We start from the raw sequence: 24760 nt of genomic DNA on the forward strand, positions 1-24760 counted from the left end.
GTTAAGATGTTAAGTTTATGTTCTTGTTTTGTCTCACCTTTTTGCAGCTATGGTTTCCTGGGTTCCTGTGTGATGTGTGTTGTGTGCTGTGTCCTTTTTATGTTGGTGTGGACATCAGCACTTGTACATGGGTTCCAGGCTGTGTGTCTGTGGCAGGTAAGTGTGGTACTGGTTTCACTTACCTGCCATTGCCATATGCTGTATATGTTCCCCTTACCTTGCAGCTTGGCCAGTGAGACTCCTGTTCGTCCGTGTTGTGGAGGAACAGGTCGTCTTACCCTGCTCCTAGTTCAGGGATTCTCTGAGGGCTAGTAGGGACCCGAGGTTCCGGTGTATGAGCCCTCCTACAATCTGGGTTGGCTCATACGGATAGGAGTTAGGGTCAGTATTAGGGACGCATTAGGAGGTGACCTGCTCCCTGATCCTGTCATCCTGGCCTAGCAGCTTCCCAATTCATATAACATCGCACGGTTGAGGGTTTCCCCCACTCTCGGCCATGACACATATACTTTGTAAGGGGAAGATTTTTGTTCCTCTATAAAATCATCTACCATCTCTTCTTTATGAGAATAAGCAGCGCTGTCATGCAGTTCAGCAAGTCCTTGGGCTACTGGACACTTTTAATTTTGCTTATACCGAACTTCCAATGGCCATCATTGTAAAGACAAGCTCCAAGCAGTGATCCTGCTGTTAGACAAGTTACCATACCTAATTTTATCACTCTGTAGATATTGTAGGGGTTGATGGGCCGTTTCAACAATGATTTTCTCACCTTGTACAAAACTTCTAAAGTTTTGAAGTGCCCAGACTGTGGCTAGTAAAGCTTTTTCACAGTCGTTAAACTTTATTTCTACCAGTGACAGGGATTTACTTGCATAAGCTATAACTTTATGCAATTTATCCTGTTTTTGGCATAGGACAGCGCTAATACTAAGATTCGTAAAACCAGTTTCCAGATAAAAGGGTTTACCCCTCTGGATAAGCTAGACATGGGGCTTGGGTGAGTCTCCTTTTAAGCTCAGACATAGCTTGTTCCTGATCCTCCCCCCATGTCCAGGGTACACCTTTCTTTAACAATGTCAACAACGGTTTACTGATCTCTGCATAGTTATCAATGAACTTTAGTGAGTAATTCATAATTTCCAGAAATGACCTTAGTTCACTAATATTGGTAGGTGTTTTAGATTTCATCACAGCCTCCACCTTTTTCTTCAGGGGATTCAGGCCTACACAGGCAAACTGTTCTTTACCAAAAGTAAAGGCCAATTTGTATTGGTCTTCAGGACTCACTTTGATGGTCCAATATCCCTGAGCGCAATCTAAGGTGATAAAGATCCTGGCGCCTTTCATTTGTACCAAGCACATAAATGCCATTGACCATTCGGTTTAAGAATTCCAAGAATCGGATTATAATAAGAACTGTGCACCGGTCTTATAATACCTCTCTCCTTAAGATTTCGGATGATTTCCGCTAGCGAGTCGTAACAAGCTAGTGGAAGACGATATTGCTTGATATAAACGGGAGCTGCCTCAGGATCAGTCTGAATCCTGGCAATGTATATGTCAGTCAGACCACAATCATAGGAATCTTTCGCAAAGATATCCTTGAATTCTAAGAGAACTTCCTTTAGTTGCTGTCGCTTTGGGTCATTGGAGCATCCATCAGCTAATGAGATTTGTTGCTGGACCATTTTCAGAAACCCTGGGAAAACGTCAGGTTGACCTATTTCATAGGTTTCCTCCAACCTGTCAGTGAGGGAATGATTTGACTTACCTGCTTTTTCAGCAAACTCGTGATATTCCTGGGCTTCCTGCTCATTAATTGTATGATTAAAGGTAAGGGAGGATTCCTCTACCTTGCAGGTACTTTCTTCAAGATTAAAAGGATATACTGAACTAATGGTGAACAATGCTTCAGAAGAAGAATAAAATGTTTGGTCAACCAATTGTTCTTCTGTTAGATACGATTCAGGTATTTGGCCAATAATTACATTCAGAAACCCAAAAGTATAATAATCTGAATCTAATGCCATACCAATGATTGTGTCTTTAGACAAATGGACTTCATTTGGCATACCATTATGATCAAGATCTGTGTTTTCTTTCTGAATGTTTGTCACGGATTATTTAAAAAATCATTATATGCAAATCCAATATGAACAAACCACAATAGTAATTACAGAAATTGCCCTAAAAGTGTCAAACCCTGTAGTCATACAAGTGGGGTTGTCTATGCTGAAACACTCAGGCCCTGTCATTATTGTATAAGAATCTGAGCCCACTGGTCACTGTCCTAGCTAGTACTCAGTATTTTAATTGCCTTTATGATATGCTTTATAATTAGTCTTTTATGTAAGGTTGTTAAAAAAATAAAAATAATCTAAAGTGAAATTGTGGAAGTGATAAGGTACAGACTGAGTTATAATTAAATATTAGGTTTAGTCTCAGAGTGGTCAATGTACTGTGTTTCTGTGTCATGAAAATATCTGGCATTACCAAGAAAAAAATGGCAATGAGTGGGTGAAAAATATAAGAAAATGACATGGAGATTTATGCTTGCTAAGGTCATTTCTACAAACTAGTTAATATTTAAGCCAATTTTTGCTATATAACCACTGGCTGTATAAATACAGTGTAACCTCTCTGAGTTGTTCATCCAAATTTGCACTTTATATATGTGTCCCTTAAACCTTTATTATGTATACTTTTTTCTTTGAGAAGTTTACAAACATAATTTACCATTTTTAAGACTGGTGTTTTAGACGCCGGTCCTAATAAAGCCCCATAGCTGGGGGTGGATCCGTCAAAGTTATAAAGAGGCACAGGCCTCTCCATAACTTCGACACATACAGCACCAGTTCTAAATGTAAGACAGCTTCCGAGCTGTTTTACATTTAGACCATTTTCTATGCCTAAAACAGGCGTCAAAATGATAAATGAGCATACAAATGAGCATAAATAATGATGATTTATCTTAAAAAATCTTGTTGTTTATGGTTGACATCACATCAGCATAACACACAGAACAAGGCCCAGACTCAGGGTATGATCACACAGACTGGATTGTACATGCAGTTTTGGAAGCCAAAATCAGGAGTGAACTTTAAAAAAAATAAAGTGGTATCTGTCTGGCATACTTTCTCTCAGTTTATGATACGCTCTTCATTTTAGCTTTCAAAACTGAATGCAGAAACCTGACCATGTGGCCATACTCTAGGACTAATTAAAATTGTCTTGGTACCGTACACAAGTTGCCCCAACCCAAAAACATAACTAAAGGTAGCTCCCTTTCTTTCTCAATCCCTACGGTGACCCATCCCTTTCCCAGATAGAGATGGTCTCATCATTCTTGGTTCCCAGCATAGCACCCCTCTAATTCTTGTTTCCCAGCATCACATCCCAATAAATCTTGATTTCCAGCATGGTTTCACTCTTATTCTGAGTCCCCAACATAGCTGAGCTTTCTTTATTAGCCCCAAGCATAACTCCCCCACTCATTCCTGGACCCAAGTATGGTTCACTCTCTAGTCCTTGGTCCCCATCATAGCTCCGCTCTTTTTCCTAGACTCCAGTCTTGCTCCCTTCTTAACTCTTTTGCCCTCACTGCTAATGATGACACCTCAATAGCAGTCTGCAGGCTCCCAGTCATTTGGGATGTTTAGTGTAGCTCTCTTAGACACTCAGATCTTCTCTAACAGCCTCACCTGATGTCCCTTACAACAATCCAGTGTTGCCACACCGCCCAGATCCGTGTCCAGACAATTCACAGTATGTAAATCTAATGTGTGGTTTTTTCAAAGGGGTTCCCAGTGAAAATGTTGCTAAAAAAAAGTGGTCATTGGTTGAAAATTGGAGTGGTCTGCTTATTGAGGGGAAGTTTCCATAAAATACAGTGAGTAGGAGAATAAGTCACAGAAAGAAATCGATCTCTAACAGGAAAGTTTTACTGTACTGTATACAATCACTTTTGTAATCAATGTTTCAAGGGAACCAAGTGGAGGGATGAATTGATAAATTAAGTGTAATTAAGTTTTTTGTTGTTTATAAGTGGTGTTTTAAGGTGAAAAAAGAGTCTTAGGAAAACAATGTAAAAAATACAGTTAGTAACAGCTGTTGTGTGGCTGTTTTTTAGGTGTCTAAAGATCTAAAAGACAAGCAAAATGAAATTGAGGACCAGTTAAAGAACGTGTCTTTATTTGAACTCCAGTTAAATCAGTTGATATTGTGGGTTTCATCTGTAAAAGATCAGCTATCATTCTACAATCAAGTGGGAAGACCAGGAGTATTTAACATAAAGGTAAGGAGCCCAAATTGGTTTTATTTGATTATATTAGTGAAAATAACTAGCAACATATCAGTATGATAATCTTATAGCAGAATGGAAATGACTGTGTCAAATGCTAGATGAAGTGTCTTTACATCTAAGGGTACTTTCACACTAGCGTTTAAGTTTTCCGGTATTGAGTTCCGTCATAAGGGCTCAATACCGGAAAAAAATACTTCAGTTTTGTCCCCATTCATTGTCAATGGGGACAAAACTGAACTGAACAGAACTGAATGCTCAAAAATGCATTCCGTTCCATTGCGTTCCCATACCGGAAAGCAAACTGTGACATGGTATAGTTTGCTTTTCGTCCTAGGATGGGGAGCAAGACGGATCCGGCATGAACCAAAATGCAAGTCAATGGGGACGAATCAGTTTTCTCTAACAAAATAGAAAACAGATCCATCCTCCATTGACTTTCAATGGAGTTCATGACGGATCCGTCTTGGCAATGTTAAAGATATGTTAAAGATAATACAACCAGATCCATTCATAACGGATGCAGATGGCTGTATAATCAGAAACAGAAGCGTTTTTGCTGGACCCTGCCGGATCCAGCAAAAATGCTAGTGCGAAAGTACCCTAAGTCAACTCCTTGTGATGCGAAGGACTGTTACTAGCTATAGGTTACCTTTGAGCATCATGTTTATTATTAGTTGAGCAAATTGAAGTTAATGATGTGGAATTCGATCAGAATTTCAGGAAATATACGATTCATCATGAATCTGACCTTTTTGGCAATTCGTGGTAACTAGAGTTGAGCGAACACCTGGATGTTCGGGTTCGAGAAGTTCGGCCGAACTTCCCGGAAATGTTCGAGTTTGGGATCCGAACCCGACCCGAACTTCGTCCCGAACCCGAACCCCATTGAAGTCAATGGGGACCTGAACTTTTCGGCACTAAAAAGGCTGTAAAACAGTCCAGGAAAAAGCTAGAGGGCTGCAAAAGGCAGCAACATGTAGGTAAATCCCCTGCAAACAAATGTGGATAGGGAAATGAATTAAAATAAAAATAAAATATATAAAAATAAACCAATATCAATTGGAGAGAGGTCCCATAGCAGAGAATCTGGCTTCACGTCAGCAGAGAATCAGTATTCATGCCATAGCAGAGAATCTGGCTTCACGTCACCCACCACTGTAACAGTCCATTGTCATATATTTAGGCCCCGGCACCCAGGCAGAGGAGAGAGGTCCCGTAACAGAGAATCAGTCTTCATGCCATAGCAGAGAATCTGGCTTCACGTCACCCACCACTGTAACAGTCCATTGTCATATATTTAGGCCCCGGCACCCAGGCAGAGGAGAGAGGTCCCGTAACAGAGAATCTGGCTTCATGTCAGCAGAGAATCAGTCTGCATGTCATAGCAGAGAATCAGGCTTTACGTCACCCAACACTGGAACAGTCCATTGTCAGATATTTAGGCCCCGGCACCCAGGCAGAGGAGAGAGGTCCCGTAACAGAGAATCTGGCTTCATGTCAGCAGAGAATCAGTCTGCATGTCATAGCAGAGAATCAGGCTTCACGTCACCCACCACTGGAACAGGCCACTGTCACATATTTAGGCCCAGGCACCCAGGCAGAGGAGAGAGGTCCCATAACAGACATTCAGGCTTCATGTCAGCAGAGAATCAGTCTTCATGTCATTGCAGAGAATCAGGCTTCACGTCACCCACCACTGGAACAGGCCACTGTCACATATTTAGGCCCAGGCACCCAGGCAGAGGAGAGAGGTCCCATAACAGAGATTCAGGCTTCATGTCAGCAGAGAATGAGTCTTCATGTCATAGCAGAGAATCAGGCTTCACGTCACCCACCACTGGAACAGGCCACTGTCACATATTTAGGCCCAGGCACCCAGACAGAGGAGAGAGGTCCCGTAACAGAGAATCTGGCTTCATGTCAGCACAGAATCAGTTTTCATGTCATAGCAGAGAATCAGGCTTCACGTCACCCACCACTGGAACAGGCCACTGTCACATATTTAGGCCCAGGCACCCAGGCAGAGGAGAGAGGTCCCATAACAGAGATTTAGGCTTCATGTCAGCAGAGAATCAGTCTTCATGTCATAGCAGAGAATCAGGCTTAACGTCACCCACCACTGGAACAGGCCACTGTCACATATTTAGGCCCAGGCACCCAGGCAGAGGAGAGAGGTCCCATAACAGAGATTCAGGCTTCATGTCAGCAGAAAATCAGTCTTCATGTCATAGCAGAGAATCAGGCTTCACGTCACCCACCACTGGAACAGGCCACTGTCACATATTTAGGCCCAGGCACCCAGGCAGAGGAGAGAGGTCCCATAACAGAGATTCAGGCTTCATGTCAGCAGAGAATCAGTCTTCATGTCATAGCAGAGAATCAGGCTTCACGTCACCCACCACTGGAACAGGCCACTGTCACACATTTAGGCCCCGGCACCCAGACAGAGGAGAGGTTCATTCAACTTTGGGTTGCCCCGCAATATAATGGTAAAATGAAAATAAAAATAGGATTGAATGAGGAAGTGCCCTGGAGTACAATAATATATTGTTAAGGGGAGGTAGTTAATGTCTAATCTGCACAAGGGATGGACAGGTCCTGTGGGATCCATGCCTGGTTCATTTTTATGAACGTCAGTTTGTCCACATTGGCTGTAGACAGGCGGCTGCGTTTGTCTGTAATGACGCCCCCTGCCGTGCTGAATACACGTTCAGACAAAACGCTGGCCGCCGGGCAGGCCAGCACCTCCAAGGCATAAAAGGCTAGCTCTGGCCACGTGGACAATTTGGAGACCCAGAAGTTGAGTCAGTACGTGGAGGGGTGTGCACAGGTACTGTTCCACCATGTTAGTGAAATGTTGCCTCCTGCTAACACGTTCCGTATCAGGTGGTGGTGCAGTTAGCTGTGGCGTGGTGACAAAACTTTTCCACATCTCTGCCATGCTAACCCTGCCCTCAGAGGAGCTGGCCATGACACAGCTGCGTTGGCGACCTCTTGCTCCTCCTCTGCCTTCGCCTTGGGCTTCCACTGGTTTCCCTGTGACATTTGGGAATGCTCTCAGTAGCGCATCTACCAACGTGCGCTTGTACACGCGCATCTTCCTATCACGCTCCAGTGTAGGAAGTAAGGTGGGCACATTGTCTTTGTACCGGGGATCCAGCAGGGTGGCAACCCAGAAGTCCGCACACGTTAAAATGTGGGCAACTCTGCTGTCGTTGCGCAGGCACTGCAGCATGTAGTCGCTCATGTGTGCCAGGCTGCCAAGAGGTAAGGACAAGCTGTCCTCTGTGGGAGGCGTATCGCCATCGTCCTGTGTTTCCCCCCAGCCACGCACCAGTGATGGGCCCGAGCTGCTTTGGGTGCCACCCCGCTGTGAACATGCTTCATCCTCATCCTCCTCCACCTCCTCCTCATCCCCGTCCTCCTCGTCCTCCAGTAGTGGGCCCTGTCTGGCCACATTTGTACCTGGCCTCTGGTGTTGCAAAAAACCTCCCTCTGAGTCACTTTGAAGAGACTGGCCTGAAAGTGCTAAAAATTAGTGATGAGCGGGAGTGCCATATTCGATTTCGCGATATTTCGCGAATATTCGCATGAATATTCGTGTTATATTCGTCGAAATCGAATATTCGCAATTATTTCAATTATCGCGAAATTATTTTTTCGCATATTGCGAATATTTATCTTGATAGTATAAGGCAACGTTCCTATGCTAATGACTATGGCTAGGCTAATATGTGTATTTTACGAAATTTCGTAATATTGCTCTAACTTCGTCTCTTAGAATATTACGAATATTCTAAAAGACGAAGTTAGAGCAATATTAAGAACATTTGCAAAAGTCGAAATTGCGATGCGAGTATAATATAACACAAAATAGTCGCATGAAGATTTAAACTTAGCACTGCTATATTCCATATTCTAGCCTAATATGGAATATAGCTGTGCTAAGTTAGCACTGCTATATTCCATATTAGGCTAGAATATGGAATATAGCTGTGCTAAGTTGAAATCTTCATGCGACTATTTCGTGTTATATTGCTCGCATCGCAATTTCGACTTTTGCAAATGTTCTTAATATTGCTCTAACTTCGTCTTTTAGAATATTCGTAATATTCTAAAAGACGAAGTTAGAGCAATATTACGAAATTTCGTAAAATACACATAGATTGTATTTAAGCTAATATACTGCTATAGTAATAATTTTTAATAGTGTACATATTTTACAAAACTTAAGTTCAGAAGAGGCAAAAAAAAATTACAGGAAAAAAAAGGGATTATAGCACTATATTAGCTAAATTACAATCTATATGTGTATTTTACGAAATTTGTAATATTGCTCTAACTTCGTCTTTTAGAATATTCGTAATATTCTAAGAGACGAAGTTAGAGCAATATTACGAAATTTCTAAAAGACGAAGTTAGAGCAATATTAAGAACATTTGAAAAAGTCGAAATTGCGATGCGACTAATATAACACGAAATATTCGCATGAAGATTTCAACTTAGCACTGCTATACTCCATATTCTAGCCTAATATGGAATATAGCAGTGCTAACTTAGCACAGCTATATTCCATATTAGGCTAGAATATGGAGTATAGCAGTGCTAAGTTGAAATCTTCATGCGAATATTTCGTGTTATATTACTCGCATCGCAATTGCGACTATTGCGAAATTTCGTAAAATACACATATAGATTAGATTGTAATTTAGCTAATATGGAATATAGCAGTAAGTTGAAAACGCCACTGACTGGAGCAGCCAGGTAGCCAGGAATCCAAAGGACAGGTAAGAACAACTTTAGGGAAGTGGGAAAGAAAAAAATATAATAATAAAAAAAAAAAGAAAAAAAACGAATATTCGATTTCGCGAATATATAGAACGATATTCTAAATATTCGCGAAATCTCGAAATTGCGATATTCGAGAAAAAAATTTGCAATTCGAATATTCGCGCTCAACACTACTAAAAATTACCCCTCTTCCTCCTCTTCCTCCTGGGCCACCTCCTCTTCCATCATCGCCCTAAGTGTTTTCTCAAGGAGACATAGAAGTGGTATTGTAACGCTGATAACTGCGTCATCGCCACTGGCAATGTTGGTGGAGTACTCGAAACAGCGCAACAGGGCACACAGGTCTCGCATGGAGGCCCAGTCATTGGTGGTGAAGTGGTGCTGTTCCGCAGTGCGACTGACCCGTGCGTGCTGCAGCTGAAACTCCACTATGGCCTGCTGCTGCTCGCACAGTCTGTCCAGCATGTGCAAGGTGGAGTTCCACCTGGTGGGCACATCGCATATGAGGCGGTGAGCGGGAAGGCCGAAGTTACGCTGTAGCGCAGACAGGCGTGCAGCAGCAGGGTGTGAACGCCGGAAGCGCGAACAGACGGCCCGCACTTTATGCAGAAGCTCTAACATGTCGGGGTAGTTGCGAATGAACTTCTGCACCACCAAATTCAGCACATGCGCCAGGCAAGGGATGTGCGTCAAACCGGCTAGTCCCAGAGCTGCAACGAGATTTCGCCCATTATCGCACACCACCAGGCCGGGCTTGAGGCTCACCGGCAGCAACCACTCATCGGTCTGTTGTTCTATACCCCGCCACAACTCCTGTGCGGTGTGGGGCCTGTCCCCCAAACATATGAGTTTCAGAACGGCATGCTGACGTTTAACCCGGGCTGTGCGGAAGTTGGTGGTGAAGGTGTGTGGCTGACTGAATGAGCAGGTGGAAGAAGAGGAGGAGGAAGCTGAGTAGGAGGAGGAGGAGACAGGAGGCAAAGAATGTTGCCCTGCGATCCTTGGCGGCGGAAGGACGTGCGCCAAACAGCTCTCCGCCTGGGGCCCAGCCGCCACTACATTTACCCAGTGTGCAGTTAGGGAGATATAGCATCCCTGGCCGTGCTTACTGGTCCACGTATCTGTGGTTAGGTGGACCTTGCCACAGATGGCGTTGCGCAGTGCACACTTGATTTTATCGGACACTTGGTTGTGCAGGGAAGGCACGGCTCTCTTGGAGAAGTAGTGCCGGCTGGGAACAACATACTGTGGGACAGCAAGCGACATGAGCTGTTTGAAGCTGTCTGTGTCCACCAGCCTAAATGACAGCATTTCATAGGCCAGTAGTTTAGAAATGCTGGCATTCAGGGCCAGGGATCGAGGGTGGCTAGGTGGGAATTTATGCTTTCTCTCAAATGTTTGTGAGATGGAGAGCTGAACACTGCCGTGTGACATGGTTGAGATGCTTGGTGACGCAGGTGGTGGTGTTTGTGGTACATCGCATGTTTGCTGGGCGGCAGGTGCCAACGTTCCTCCAGAGGCGGAGGAAGAGGCCGAGGCGGCGGCAGCAGCAGAAGAGGCCGAGGCGGCAGCAGCAGAAGAGGTAGCAGGGGGAGCCTGAGTGACTTCTTTGTTTTTAAGGTGTTTACTCCACTGCAGTTCATGCTTTGCATGCAGGTGCCTGGTCATGCAGGTTGTGCTAAGGTTCAGAACGTTAATGCCTCGCTTCAGGCTCTGATGGCACAGCGTGCAAACCACTCGGGTCTTGTCGTCAGCACATTGTTTAAAGAAGTGCCATGCCAGGGAGCTCCTTGAAGCTGCCTTTGGGGTGCTCGGTCCCAGATGGCGGCGGTCAGTAGCAGGCGGAGTCTCTTGGCGGCGGGTGTTCTGATTTTGCCCACTGCTCCCTCTTTGTCTTTTGCTACGCTGTTGGCTCGGTCTCACCACTGCCTCTTCCTCCGAACTGTGAAAGTCAGTGGCACGACCTTCATTCCATGTGGGGTCTAGGACCTCATCGTCCCCATCGTCTTCCACCCAGTCTTGATCCCTGACCTCCTGTTCAGTCTGCACACTGCAGAAAGACGCAGCAGTTGGCACCTGTGTTTCGTCATCATCAGAGACGTGCTGAGGTGGTATTCCCATGTCCTCATCACAGGAAACATAAGTGGTTGTGCGTTAGTGCATTCTATCTCTTCCACCCCTGGGGAAGGGCTAGGTGGATGCCCTTGGGAAACCCTGGCAGCAGAGTCTTCAAACAGCATAAGAGACTGCTGCATAACTTGAGGCTCAGACAGTTTCCCTGATATGCATGGGGGTGATGTGACAGACTGATGGGCTTGGTTTTCCTGCGCCATCTGTGCGCTTTCTGCAGAAGACTGGGTGGGAGATAATGTGAACGTGCTGGATGCACTGTCGGCCACCCAATTGACTAATGCCTGTACCTGCTCAGGCCTTACCATCCTTAGAACGGCATTGGGCCCCACCAAATATCCCTGTAAATTCTGGCGGCTACTGGGACCTGAGGTAGTTGGTACACTAGGACGTGTGGCTGTGGCAGAACGGCCACGTCCTCTCCCAGCACCAGAGGGTCCACTAACACCACCACGACCATGTCCACGTCCGCGTCCCTTACTAGTTGTTTTCCTCATTGTTACCGTTCACCACAATAAGAAAATATTATTCGGGCCAATGTATTGAATAAAAATTCAGGCCTTTTTTTACAGACACCTAACACTGTCTGGCTATCTATTTAGGTATCGTATTACACTAATACAGGCACACAAGTAATGACAGATTTGGTTGAATATAAATGTGAGGCCTATTTTTTACGCGCTGTGTGACAGATATACCTTTAATCACAGAATTAGACTTGTATCTGCACTGTAGCGTGTGTGTTAAGTTTTTCAGAATGACACTATCAGCACCTTCAATCTAAGATATCCTTTTTGGGATAGATTTAAAGTAGGCCTGATATAGCAGAAACTACTAATTTTGAGAATGGCAAATTTGGGAATAGTTTTTCAACCCAGAACAAAAACTGTGCTTTTACGGTCACTACAAATAATTTGACCAGCTAAAACAGTACAGATTTGGTTGAATATAAATGTCAGGCCTATTTTTTACGCGCTGTGTGACAGATATACCTTTAATCACAGAATTAGACTTGTATCTGCACGGTAGCGTGTGTGTTAAGTTTTTCAGAATGACACTATCAGCACCTTCAATCTAAGATATCCTTTTTGGGATAGATTTAAAGTAGGCCTGATATAGCAGAAACTACTAATTTTGAGAATGGCAAATTTGGGAATAGTTTTTCAACCCAGAACAAAAACTGTGCTTTTACGGTCACTAAATATAACTTGACCAGCTAAAACTGTACTGATTTGGAGGAATAGAAATGTCAGGCCTATTTTTTAGGCGCTGGGTGACAGGCTCAACTTGCCCCTGATGTAGTATATGGCCAAAAAATAACCACACTATTGATGGTTAAATGCACTTGGGTGACACAGGCTCAGCCTGCACCTGATGTAGTATATGGCCAAAAAATAACCACACTGTTGATGGTTAAATGCACTTGGGTGACACAGGCTCAGCCTGCACCTGATGTAGTATATGGCCAAAAAATAACCACACTGTTGATGGTTAAATGCACTTGGGTGACACAGGCTCAGCCTGCACCTGATGTAGGATATAGCAAAAAATAACCACACTATTGATGGTTAAATGCACTTGGTGGTAGTTTGTGCTGGAGCACCACAAGCCACAAAGTGGCCGCCGATCACCCCAGAAAAAAGTGATATAAAAACGCTCTGGGCAGCCTAAAAAACGTGAGCAATTCAATATCAGCACTTCAATGATCCACAGCTGGAGATCGATCACTGAATTAAGTCTTTTGGAGGAGTTAATCTGCCTAATCTCGCCCTAACATCGCAGCAGCAACCTCTCCCTATGCTTGAATCAGCAGAGTGACGTGCAGCCAACTGCTTTGCAGCCTTTCAAAAAGCGCTAAGAAAGCGCCGAACACCGAACCCGAACCCGGACTTTTACGAAAATGTTCGGGTTCGGGTCCGTGTCACGGACACCCCAAAATTCGGTACGAACCCGAACTATACAGTTCGGGTTTGCTCATCCCTAGTGGTAACGAATCAAATTTTCCTCAAATGGCGGTAATAAAAAAAAACATATTCACCTCATCTATTTGATTGCAGAGAGACTGTTGCGGCCATCTTCACTGAAGAAAACGCGCCAATTCTCATGCATGCTGACGTGTGATGTCACCACATCATCACGCTGGGTGGACACGGTGATGTCATCAGTGGTGATGTCACCATGCCTGCCTAGCATGGTGACGTAATCCCGCACAAGAATTGGCGCGTTTTCTTCAATCAAGATGGCTCCGAAGACCTCTCTGCAATCAAATGGATGAGGTGAGTATGTATTTTTTTTAACCTCTTATTAACCCCTTGATAGGCTGAATGTGACTGTCAGATGCCATGTAATAGAGGAAAAGACCGACACTCACTGTATCTTCTGCGAACTCAAATCTTTATTGGTCACATGTAGTATAAAGTTGTGTAACGCGTTTCGGCTCACAATATGAGCCTTTCTCAAACAGGTAATGGCATACAAACAGTAAAGCATACACGATTTAAATAGACCGCCAAAGCGGAAGTGACATCAGGTAGCCTTGGTGATGAACTAAACAAAAAGCAAACATAACAGAAACACGTGAGGAAACAACCCAACTGCAGCAGCATCATTAAAGACAGAATTAATATAACATATAAGGAGTTCTCCAAAAATAGGGACGATTTCAAGATGAGATGATGCGGTTGGGGGTTCATCACGTTTTCTGAAAAAGAAGAAAGAATAAACAAATCAATTAAACGATTACATAAATATAAAAATAAATATAAATGGAAATTACAGGAAACTATTGAGATCATACTCCCGGTTCAATCCCCTGGGTTCAAGTGTCTGCAGTGTGTGAATCCAATAGGAGTCCCGTTTTTTTAACATTTTAATCCTGTCACCACCTCTGCGAGGTTGCGGTACATATTCAATAATCTGGAAGCGCAGTTGTGCGATATTATGATTACAGCGATCAAAGTGGTAAGGGATCGGTAGGAGCAGGTTCTTTTTACGTATAGTAGACTTGCGTTTCGAGAAGCGATCCTTCATCCGTATAGAGGTCTCTCCTTTGTATAGGAGTCCACACGGACATTTCAGTAGGTACACTACGTAGTTGCTATTGCATGTGAAGAATCCCTTGATAGGAAATTGTTTTACCGTATGGGGATGTAGAAAGTATTCTCCTCTAATTATACTCGAACAGTGTATACATCCCAAGCAGGGAAATGTACCCTTTCTTGGAGTGGACAAAGTACGCTGTCGCTTCTCAATCTGACTGCTACCCACGTCATCCCTTACCACCATGTCGCGAATATTTTTGTTTTGCTTATATCAGATTAAAGGAGGACTCTGAAACTCCTCCACAGAGGGGTATGCCCTGGATAAAATACTCCAATATCGATTGAAAATAAGTCTACACTTGTTCAACCAATTCCTGTCAGTACTTTTAATATATAGATCAGTTTCCACTGCTCCATCCTCACCTTTAATCACAAGGGTATCCAAAAAAATAATCTCATGGTTATCATAGTGCAGCGTAAATTGGAGTTCATGCCATACAGAATTTAAATAATCTGCAAAATCCCGAAGGGATCGAATGCTGCCCCGCCACACGCAAAACACATCATCGATGAATCTTCGCCAAAAAATACTGTGAAGTTTGAATAGTTCATTATTGTAAATATATTTATCCTCAAACCATGACATGTAAGAATTTGCGTATGGCGGTGCGGCATTCGAGCCCATCGCGGTCCCACAGCACTGCTGATAATATGTATCTTGAAACAAAAAATTATTTTAATTCAAAATTATCTCAAGTAAACACAAGAAAAAATATTTCTCACGTTCTGTGTGAGAGGAAAAGGACAACAACCACTCTACAGCCCGTATACCCTTAGAGTGAATAATGGAAGTGTATAAGGAACATTCATCGAAAGTGACCAATAAATCATCATCCTGTAACGTCAGGTTCATAATCTTACTTAAAAATTTACTGGTGTCCAGCAAAAAGGATGGCATATTTTTTGTAAGAAGTGTCAGGACCTTTTCAAGAAGAATCGCTGGTGGGGATAAGATAGAATCAGTCAGGGCCACAATTGGACGGCCAGGAGGTTGACTAAGAGATTTATGCACTTTGGGGAGTGTATAAAACACTGGTGTTACAGGATGATGATTGATCAAATATTCCCCCAATTTGGGATCAATGGTTTTATCAGATACAAACGCATCCACCAAAGTACAAAGCTTACTCTTGATAGTAAATACCGGGTCCCCCTTTAATGGCCGATATACTTCAGTATTAGCCAATTGGCCCAGAATCTCAGTTATGTAATATTCCTTGTCCATCAGGACAAGGGCACCCCCTTTGTCAGAAGGTTTAAGAATTAAGGTACTATCCTGTGTCAAATCCTCTAAAGCTTGTCTTTCAGGACGTGAGAGGTTGTGATTTAAATGAAACCCACAATGTCTCACATCCTGCAATGCTTGCGAAATATCGCGCTGGACCAAGGAAACAAATGTTTCCACAGGATGGTAACTTTTAGGTGGCTGAAAGCTACTTTTTAATCTTAGGCCAAAATCTTTCAACGTGAGACAAGTATCATCCATATTAACCCTCTCTTGATTTGTCTTATCAGGGCTGGCAAAGTGTGCTTTAAGTCGGACATTCCGAAAAAAGCGCTGGCAGTCCATATCAAGTTCAAAACTGTCCAGTGGACTAGTCGGACAGAAGGACAGTCCCTTCTCAAGTACTTGAAGCTGCAAGGGACTCAGGTTTTTAGAAGAAATGTTAAACACTAAAGTGTCACTTGTACCTGAGAGCGCGTGGTCCTCGGTGCATCGATGCCGCCGATAATGACGTCCTGCTCGTCTGGTTTTTTTCTTGGTTAGGGTCTTTGTCTCCTTCTGCTTAAAAAAGTCGAGCGGGGTGCTCCAACCATGGAGTCGCTGCCAGATCCAGATGACATAGAGCCTGCCCGGCGCTGCGGCCGAGTGAATAGTGGTGTTGCGGTACCTGACAAATCTTGCCATTTATACACACGTTTGTTCTGATAATCCTCATTACCTGATTGTCAGATGCCATGATCACGCTGGTGTAGCGTTACATTACCCTTCCTCGTTAGATTTCCCTACCCCCTGACTTCCTGTCGCATCGGCGATGACGTATGGAGGCGTGTCTTAGTTTTTACAATCTGCGCATGCGCAAAAGGCCAGACTAGTGAAAATCTCACTGCCGATTTCAACAGCACACTGGGACACTGCGCATGCGTCGGGGAGCCGAGGTAGGGAAAAATTACGGCCCAGTGCGCAAGCGCGGTTAACTCATAAAAATCCACCCGATATACGCGCCTGCGCAGTGTGGGGGTAGGGAAAAATTACGTCCCAGTGCGCAAGCGCCGAGGGTAGTATAAATATCCATTTCACAAACGCGCTTTTAACCCTTTGCAGGAGCAATTGTCATATTGTTCGCTTATAAATAGGTTCTATTATATAGGGGGTCTGCACAGTATATGGGGGTAGGTCTGCACAGTATATGGGGGGGGGGTCTGCACAGTATATGGGGGTAGGTCTGCACAGTATATGGGGGGGGGGGGTCTGCACAGTATATGGGGGGGGTCTGCACAGTATATGGGGGGGGGTCTGCACAGTATATGGGGGGTCTGTCTGCGCAGTATATGGGGGGTCTGTCTGCGCAGTATATGGGGGGGTCTGCACAGTATATGGGGGGGGGTCTGCACAGTATATGGGGGGGTCTGCACAGTATATGGGGGGGGTCTGCACAGTATATGGGGGGGGGGTCTGCACAGTATATGGGGGGGGGGGGTCTGCACAGTATATGGGGGGGGGGTCTGCACAGTATATGGGGGGGGGTCTGCACAGTATATGGGGGGGGTCTGCACAGTATATGGGGGTAGGTCTGCACAGTATATGGGGGTAGGTCTGCACAGTATATGGGGGGGTCTGCACAGTATATGGGGGTAGGTCTGCACAGTATATGGGGGGGTCTGTCTGCACAGTATATGGGGGGGGTTTGTCTGCACAGTATACGGAGGGGGTCTGCACAGTATATGGGGGGGGGTCTGTCTTCACAGTATATGGGGGGGTCTTTCTGCACAGTATATTGGGTGGTGTCCAACCAGTATATTGAAGTTGTGGGGTCTACGCAGTTTATTGGGGGGCTATCTATGCAGTATATGGGGGGGTTATCTGCGCAGTATATTGGGGTCTGTCTGCGCAGTATATTGGGGTCTGTCTGCGCAGTATATTGGGGGATGGATGTGCAGTATATTGGGGGGGGGCAGTGTACTATATTTGTGGGCTGTGCGTTAGATGTGGAGCTGTGCACCACGTGTGGCCTGTGTGTTCCATGTGTACAACCCTAGTTTAACAAAAAATAAAAATAAATTCCCAGCCAGAGGGACGGCCCCACATCTGCCACCAAATCCGTCGCTCACTGGATTCTGTCATCTCCGTCTCTGTGTCTCCCACAGTCTGTGTGTCTGTCTGCTGTATATATGTGGACCGTCCGTCTGCTGCACTGCGTCTGTTCTGCCATTTACTCTAACCATTTTAATTATTTTTTGTGTGTCCCAACTCTGACCAGCATGTTCTCCTATGGAACACGAAGTACCTGAAGTGGAATGAAGAAGCCCATGTTTGAGGCCCGCGCCCTCTGACAGATGACAAGCTGCTCCTGTTTGCACCGCTACTTCAGCATTGTGTACGGTGATCACCGCGAGGTCAGAGGTCGGCAACCATAGGCCGTCCAGATGCTGTGAATTACATCTCCCATCATGCTGGCAAAGCATTATGGGAGGTGTAGTCCAAAACATCTGGAATACCAAATGCGTATGAATGAAAAGCATGGTGTGTGAGACTGGTCAGTAACAAGGGTTGGAGCCTTGATGTGGCGTTACTGCTCACATGTGTATCCATGTGCCAATTCAACCAATGTGAGTGACTGTAATACTGATGAGGTAACTAAATACTGTGACGATGGAGAATTAATCTACCGTATCTCCTACACACCGCTTACACCGTGACCGTATCTCCTACACACCGCTTACACCGTGACCGTATCTCCTACACACCGCTTACACCGTGACCGTATCTCCTACACACCGCTTACACCGTGACCGTATCTCCTACACACCGCTTACACCGTGACCGTATCTCCTACACACCGCTTACACCGTGACCGTATCTCCTACACACCGCTTACACCGTGACCGTATCTCCTACACACTGCTTACACCGTGACCGTATCTCCTACACACCGCTTACACCGTGACCGTATCTCCTACACACCGCTTACACCGTGACCGTATCTCCTACACACCGCTTACACCGTGACCGTATCTCCTACACACTGCTTACAGTCACGGTGTAAGCAGTGTGTAGGAGATACAGTCACGGTGTAAGCGGTGTGTAGGAGATACAGTCACGGTGTAAGCGGTGTGTAGGAGATACGGTCACGGTGTAAGCAGTGTGTAGGAGATACAGTCACGGTGTAAGCAGTGTGTAGGAGATACAGTCACGGTGTAAGCAGTGTGTAGGAGATACAGTCACGGTGTAAGCAGTGTGTAGGAGATACAGTCACGGTGTAAGCAGTGTGTAGGAGATACGGTCACGGTGTAAGCGGTGTGTAGGAGATACGGTCACGGTGTAAGCAGTGTGTAGGAGATACGGTCACGGTGTAAGCGGTGTGTAGGAGATACGGTCACGGTGTAAGCGGTGTGTAGGAGATACGGTCACGGTGTAAGCGGTGTGTAGGAGATACGGTCACGGTGTAAGCGGTGTGTAGGAGATACGGTAGATTAATTCTCCATCGTCACAGTATTTAGTTACCTCATCAGTATTACAGTCACTCACATTGGTTGAATTGGCACATGGATACACATGTGAGCAGTAACGCCACATCAAGGCTCCAACCCTTGTTACTGACCAGTCACACACACCATGCTTTTCATTCATACGCATTTGGTATTCCAGATGTTTTGGACTACACCTCCCATAATGCTTTGCCAGCATGATGGGAGATGTAATTCACAGCATCTAGACGGCCTATGGTTGCCGACCTCTGACCTCGCGGTGATCACCGTACACAATGCTGAAGTAGCGGTGCAAACAGGAGCAGCTTGTCATCTGTCAGAGGGCGCGGGCCTCAAACATGGGCTTCTTCATTCCACTTCAGGTACTTCGTGTTCCATAGGAGAACATGCTGGTCAGAGTTGGGACACACAAAAAATAATTAAAATGGTTAGAGTAAATGGCAGAACAGACGCAGTGCAGCAGACGGACGGTCCACATATATACAGCAGACAGACACACAGACTGTGGGAGACACAGAGACGGAGATGACAGAATCCAGTGAGCGACGGATTTGGTGGCAGATGTGGGGCCGTCCCTCTGGCTGGGAATTTATTTTTATTTTTTGTTAAACTAGGGTTGTACACATGGAACACACAGGCCACACGTGGTGCACAGCTCCACATCTAACGCACAGCCCACAAATATAGTACACTGCCCCCCCCCAATATACTGCACATCCATCCCCCAATATACTGCGCAGACAGACCCCAATATACTGCGCAGAACGAACACCAATATGCTGCGCAGATAACCCCCCATATACTGCATAGATAGCCCCCCAATAAACTGCGTAGACCCCACAACTTCAATATACTGGGCGGACACCACCCAATATACTGTGCAGACAGACCCCCCCATATACTGTGAAGACAGACCCCCCCCCCATATACTGTGCAGACCCCCCCCCATATACTGTGCAGACCCCCCCATATACTGTGCAGACAGACCCCCCCATATACTGTGCAGACAGACCCCCCCATATACTGTGCAGACCCCCCCCATATACTGTGCAGACAGACCCCCCCATATACTGTGCAGACCTACCCCCATATACTGTGCAGACCTACCCCCATATACTGTGCAGACCCCCCCATATACTGTGCAGACCTACCCCCATATACTGTGCAGACCCCCCCCCATATACTGTGGAGACCCCCCCCCGTATACTGTGGAGACCCCCTCCGTATACTGTGCAGACAAACCCCCCCCCCATATACTGTGCAGACAGACCCCCCATATACTGTGCAGACAGACCCCCCCCCATATACTGTGCAGACAGACCCCCTCCCATATACTGTGCAGACAGACCCCCCCCCATATACTGTGCAGACAAACCCCCCCATATACTGTGCAGACAAACCCCCCCATATACTGTGCAGACCTACCCCCATATACTGTGCAGACCCCCCCCCCATATACTGTGCAGACAGACCCCCCCATGTACTGTGCAGACCCCCTCCGTATACTGTGCAGACAAACCCCCCCCATATACTGTGCAGACCTCCCCCCATATACTGTGCAGACCTACCCCCATATACTGTGCAGACCCCCCCATATACTGTGCAGACCTACCCCCATATACTGTGCAGACCTACCCCCATATACTGTGCAGACCCCCCCCATATACTGTGCAGACCCCCCCATATACTGTGCAGACCCCCCCCATATACTGTGCAGACCCCCCCCATATACTGTGCAGACAGACCCCCCATATACTGTGCAGACAGACCCCCCCATATACTGTGCAGACAGACCCCCCCATATACTGTGCAGACAGACCCCCCCATATACTGTGCAGACAGACCCCCCCATATACTGTGCAGACAGACCCCCCATATACTGTGCAGACAGACCCCCCCATATACTGTGCAGACAGACCCCCCCCATATACTGTGCAGACAGACCCCCCCCATATACTGTGCAGACAGACCCCCCCCATATACTGTGCAGACCTACCCCCATATACTGTGCAGACCCCCCCCCCATATACTGTGCAGACCTACCCCCATATACTGTGCAGACCCCCTATATAATAGAACCTATTTATAAGCGAACAATATGACAATTGCTCCTGCAAAGGGTTAAAAGCGCTTTTGTGAAATGGATATTTATACTACCCTTGGCGCTTGCGCACTGGGACGTAATTTTTCCCTACCCCCACACTGCGCAGGCGCGTATATCGGGTGGATTTTTATGAGTTAACCGCGCTTGCGCACTGGGCCGTAATTTTTCCCTACCTCGGCTCCCCGACGCATGCGCAGTGTCCCAGTGTGCTGCTGAAATCGGCAGTGAGATTTTCACTAGTCTGGCCTTTTGCGCATGCGCAGATTGTAAAAACTAAGACACGCCTCCATACGTCATCGCCGATGCGACAGGAAGTCAGGGGGTAGGGAAATCTAACGAGGAAGGGTAATGTAACGCTACACCGGCCCCAAGGGTTTAAATGATGGGGTCGGTTTGATTGCCGCTCTCCGTCATTGCACACCGCACTATACAATGGAATGCAATTTATTACAAAGTAATTCATAACAAAAAACAAATTTTTTAAAACTTCGCTCATCACTATTGTAGCTGAATGTTTTTTTTCCCAGCAATATGGGTTACAGACCGTATAAGTCTAGTCTTTAAAAATGTCAAATGAAGGAAAATGGGCTGGGCCTAGGCCATGTGACTGATGATTGTGACATCACTAGCCTAGGGTAAGCAACGAAAAGGCCAAAGCAGCACTGTAACTTTCTCAAACAGTTGATTGGCAGGGGTCCCAGGTGTCGGACAACCATTGATCAGATACTGATGACCTATCTAGAGCATAGGTCATCAGTTACAAAAAGTCAGATATCCCCTTTAATGTATACTTTTTTGCTGGACTCTGCAAGATGGAAAAGCATAGTGTACCACCCTTTTGCATCCCCCCCAATATGTATGTTAAACGTAGGTCAAAAACATTGTGTGAACTCAACCTAATGCTGGCAGCTTGGTGCACTACATTAACATTAGGGTTGAGCGAACTCGAACTGCAAAGTTCGGGTTCGTACCGAACTTTGCGAGTTTGGGTACCTGCACACGAACTCAGATTTTTCCACTGAAGTTCGGATTCGGTGTTTGGGTGAATTATTTTCTGTTATAACATGTGTAAGGGGTTGCACTCAAGCAGGGCGGCGATGATAGATTCTCTTGCAGACCACAGGGTTAAAGTCCAAACGTTGCTTTATTTATAACACTCCAGCATTCCGGCAATACAGGCACCCAGTTATAATTCACTGGGTAAGGTGAAGATCCAGCACCACAAAACATAAACCAACCCAAAATAAACACCTGCCCGCCTGGGCTCTGGCTAATACAGTGAAGATCCTAACTCACCTATTGAACACAGGTCACACAGAGAATTCGGCTTATCTAGCCAGCGGGGCAGCCATCTTCCCAGACTTTCTCCAGGCATTACTCTCCCCAGACTGACAGCCTGGACTGTGCTTTATTTCCCCTTGATGACCCCAGCTGGCTTCAGCTGGGATCCCTCAGGCTAGGGGAAAACCTGTCCCGGAATGGGGTGGACTAGGGAGGTCCCTCTAACAATCCTACCTTCTCCCAGTCCAATAAAATCCAGCCCATAAACTTAACAAAACTGTCTCAGCAACCTACACATTGCTGAGGCCATTTTAACCTTCTGGATTTTATTTACCTCACCCAGTTGAGGAAGCTGGGTGGGATATACACCCCTTCCAGGACTTTACCATACACTTTTCTGTTCACCTTACCACACATGGTTATAACGGAAAATAATAGCATTCTTAAGACAGAATGCTAAATAAAATGGCCATTGAGGGGTTAAAAATAATAAAAAATCTCACCTCATACACTTGATCGCGCAGCCTTGATCGTTCTTCCTTTATATAGTAACTGCACTGATGTGGCCACCTCAGCCATGGTGCAGGGGCAGCAGGGGATTTATTAGATGATTATTTTTTTAAATTGTATCACATTTTCTGTCTTTTGTGATTTTTTTTAACTCCTGTACAACCCATTAAAGTAAAAACTGCTAACCTATCCCATCTACAGGAATGTTGTGCTGGTCTATAATGGTTTGCTAGAGAAAGTTAACTTTTCCCCATATGCAGTTTCATAGCACAGCATTTGTAGCACAGTATTTTCTTTTGTGTCTTTTGTTTTGCTTGCAGTCCATGTTCACAATGGATCATGTAGGGTGGGTCATTATGAAATAGCAGCATGTGATCTAGTAATAAGCATGTTTGTGTGCCCTGATTATATCTTCATTGCCATTTCACTTAACCACGGTGCCAGGAGGAATCTGAAGAGGTGGTTAAGCGTGCTGTGAAACACTTATTTGAGGAATGGATCTGTAACAATAAATTGGATGAGTGCTTTTCTTCCTGAGCACTTATTTCTTTGAATAGGCTCAACTGAATATGATGAAAGTGAAGATTGTTAAGCTGTGGCTAAAAAAAAAACATTTTTTTTTGTCTTTTCTTTTTAAAATAAAAAAAGACAGAAAATGCCAGACTGAAAAAAACTTCAACAAACCACTTTATATCACTGCAATACATAAGTCATGAAGAGATCTAGAGGTCTTAAAGAGGCACTAAACCTAAAATGCTTCTTGTGGCAATTGCACTTCGTTATGAATACAATCTATTGTTTTTGAAAAATAAACCCTCGTAATCTTATTTTTGGAGAATCTGAGATGTATATTAGAGCTGTATTAGACCTGCTGATGAGCATTACGATTGTCGGAAAGGAAGCATTCCTTTTGCCTGCTCGTTAGTGAAGGAGACCATTGCTATTACATGCAGAGATCTCCTCCACAGTATAAGGAGGATTAATCTCTATTCCATTGTTTGTCCCTATACAGAATCATTATTTGCTGGCAACAGAGCATGATTAGATGACGCAGTCTGCTGCCGGCAAATAATTTTTTAAGAAGAATTTGCTCATTCATCGGATAATCGGCTGCACTTTTAGACAGGCAAATCATCGCTAAAGAGCATTCCTACGAATGCTTGTTAGCGTTGATTTGTCTGACCCCCCTGCAGGTCTAATACAGCCCTTATATCTGAATTAATCAATTTCCTCCCTAGAATGTAGACACGTGTTAAAGAAGCTATTACTTGCTTATTGTGCATCAGTTATGTATGTACAGTATATAAAGTTTATTGGTCCTTTCACCCTAATTAATTCATTAATTTGAGAATTATAACAGATAATAGGAAATACAGTGATAGTTTAGATTTAGAAACACTTGATCGGCTCAGTTTAAAACTCATCTATTTCATTGCATTTTCATTGAAGGCAAAATATTTCATTTAGGGAGGCTTCTATTTCTGAAGGGACATTCCCTTGCTTGGTTATTTCTGTATTTCTGATAAAAGTGAATAGAGAGAGCCATTCATATTCGCTGGTGGTTGCCCCCTCACCAGGCAGTTTGAATGGTGGCAGACAGTTTTTTAGACTAGCCTCTATCAGGTATTTATGTTGTAAATGGCTAAGATGGGAGTTCCCTTTAATAGACCTATGACAGAACAGATCCAGATATTTAACTAAAAGGATGCTGAGACTGGGGTTGCATCTGGGCCTTGGACTCTGATGGAGCACAAAGACCCCTCTTCTAAATGCCAAAGTCTACATTTTAGGTCTGATAAACTTCCATCAAGTTTGCCAGAAAGAATA

General features: G+C 45.0%; 1 protein-coding gene across 1 annotated transcript in view; it reads left to right on the forward strand.

Annotated features, from left to right (window-relative positions):
• Positions 1 to 24760, forward strand: part of DMD (dystrophin) — a 3443536-nt gene that overhangs the window by 2330232 nt on the left and 1088544 nt on the right. The window contains 1 exon segment of the mRNA XM_040424996.1: positions 4133 to 4297. Within this exon segment, the coding sequence (XP_040280930.1) occupies positions 4133 to 4297 (165 nt within the window).

The sequence above is a fragment of the Bufo bufo genome, chromosome 3, assembly GCF_905171765.1.
Source record: "Bufo bufo chromosome 3, aBufBuf1.1, whole genome shotgun sequence".
Classification (NCBI taxonomy): Eukaryota; Metazoa; Chordata; class Amphibia; order Anura; family Bufonidae; genus Bufo; species Bufo bufo.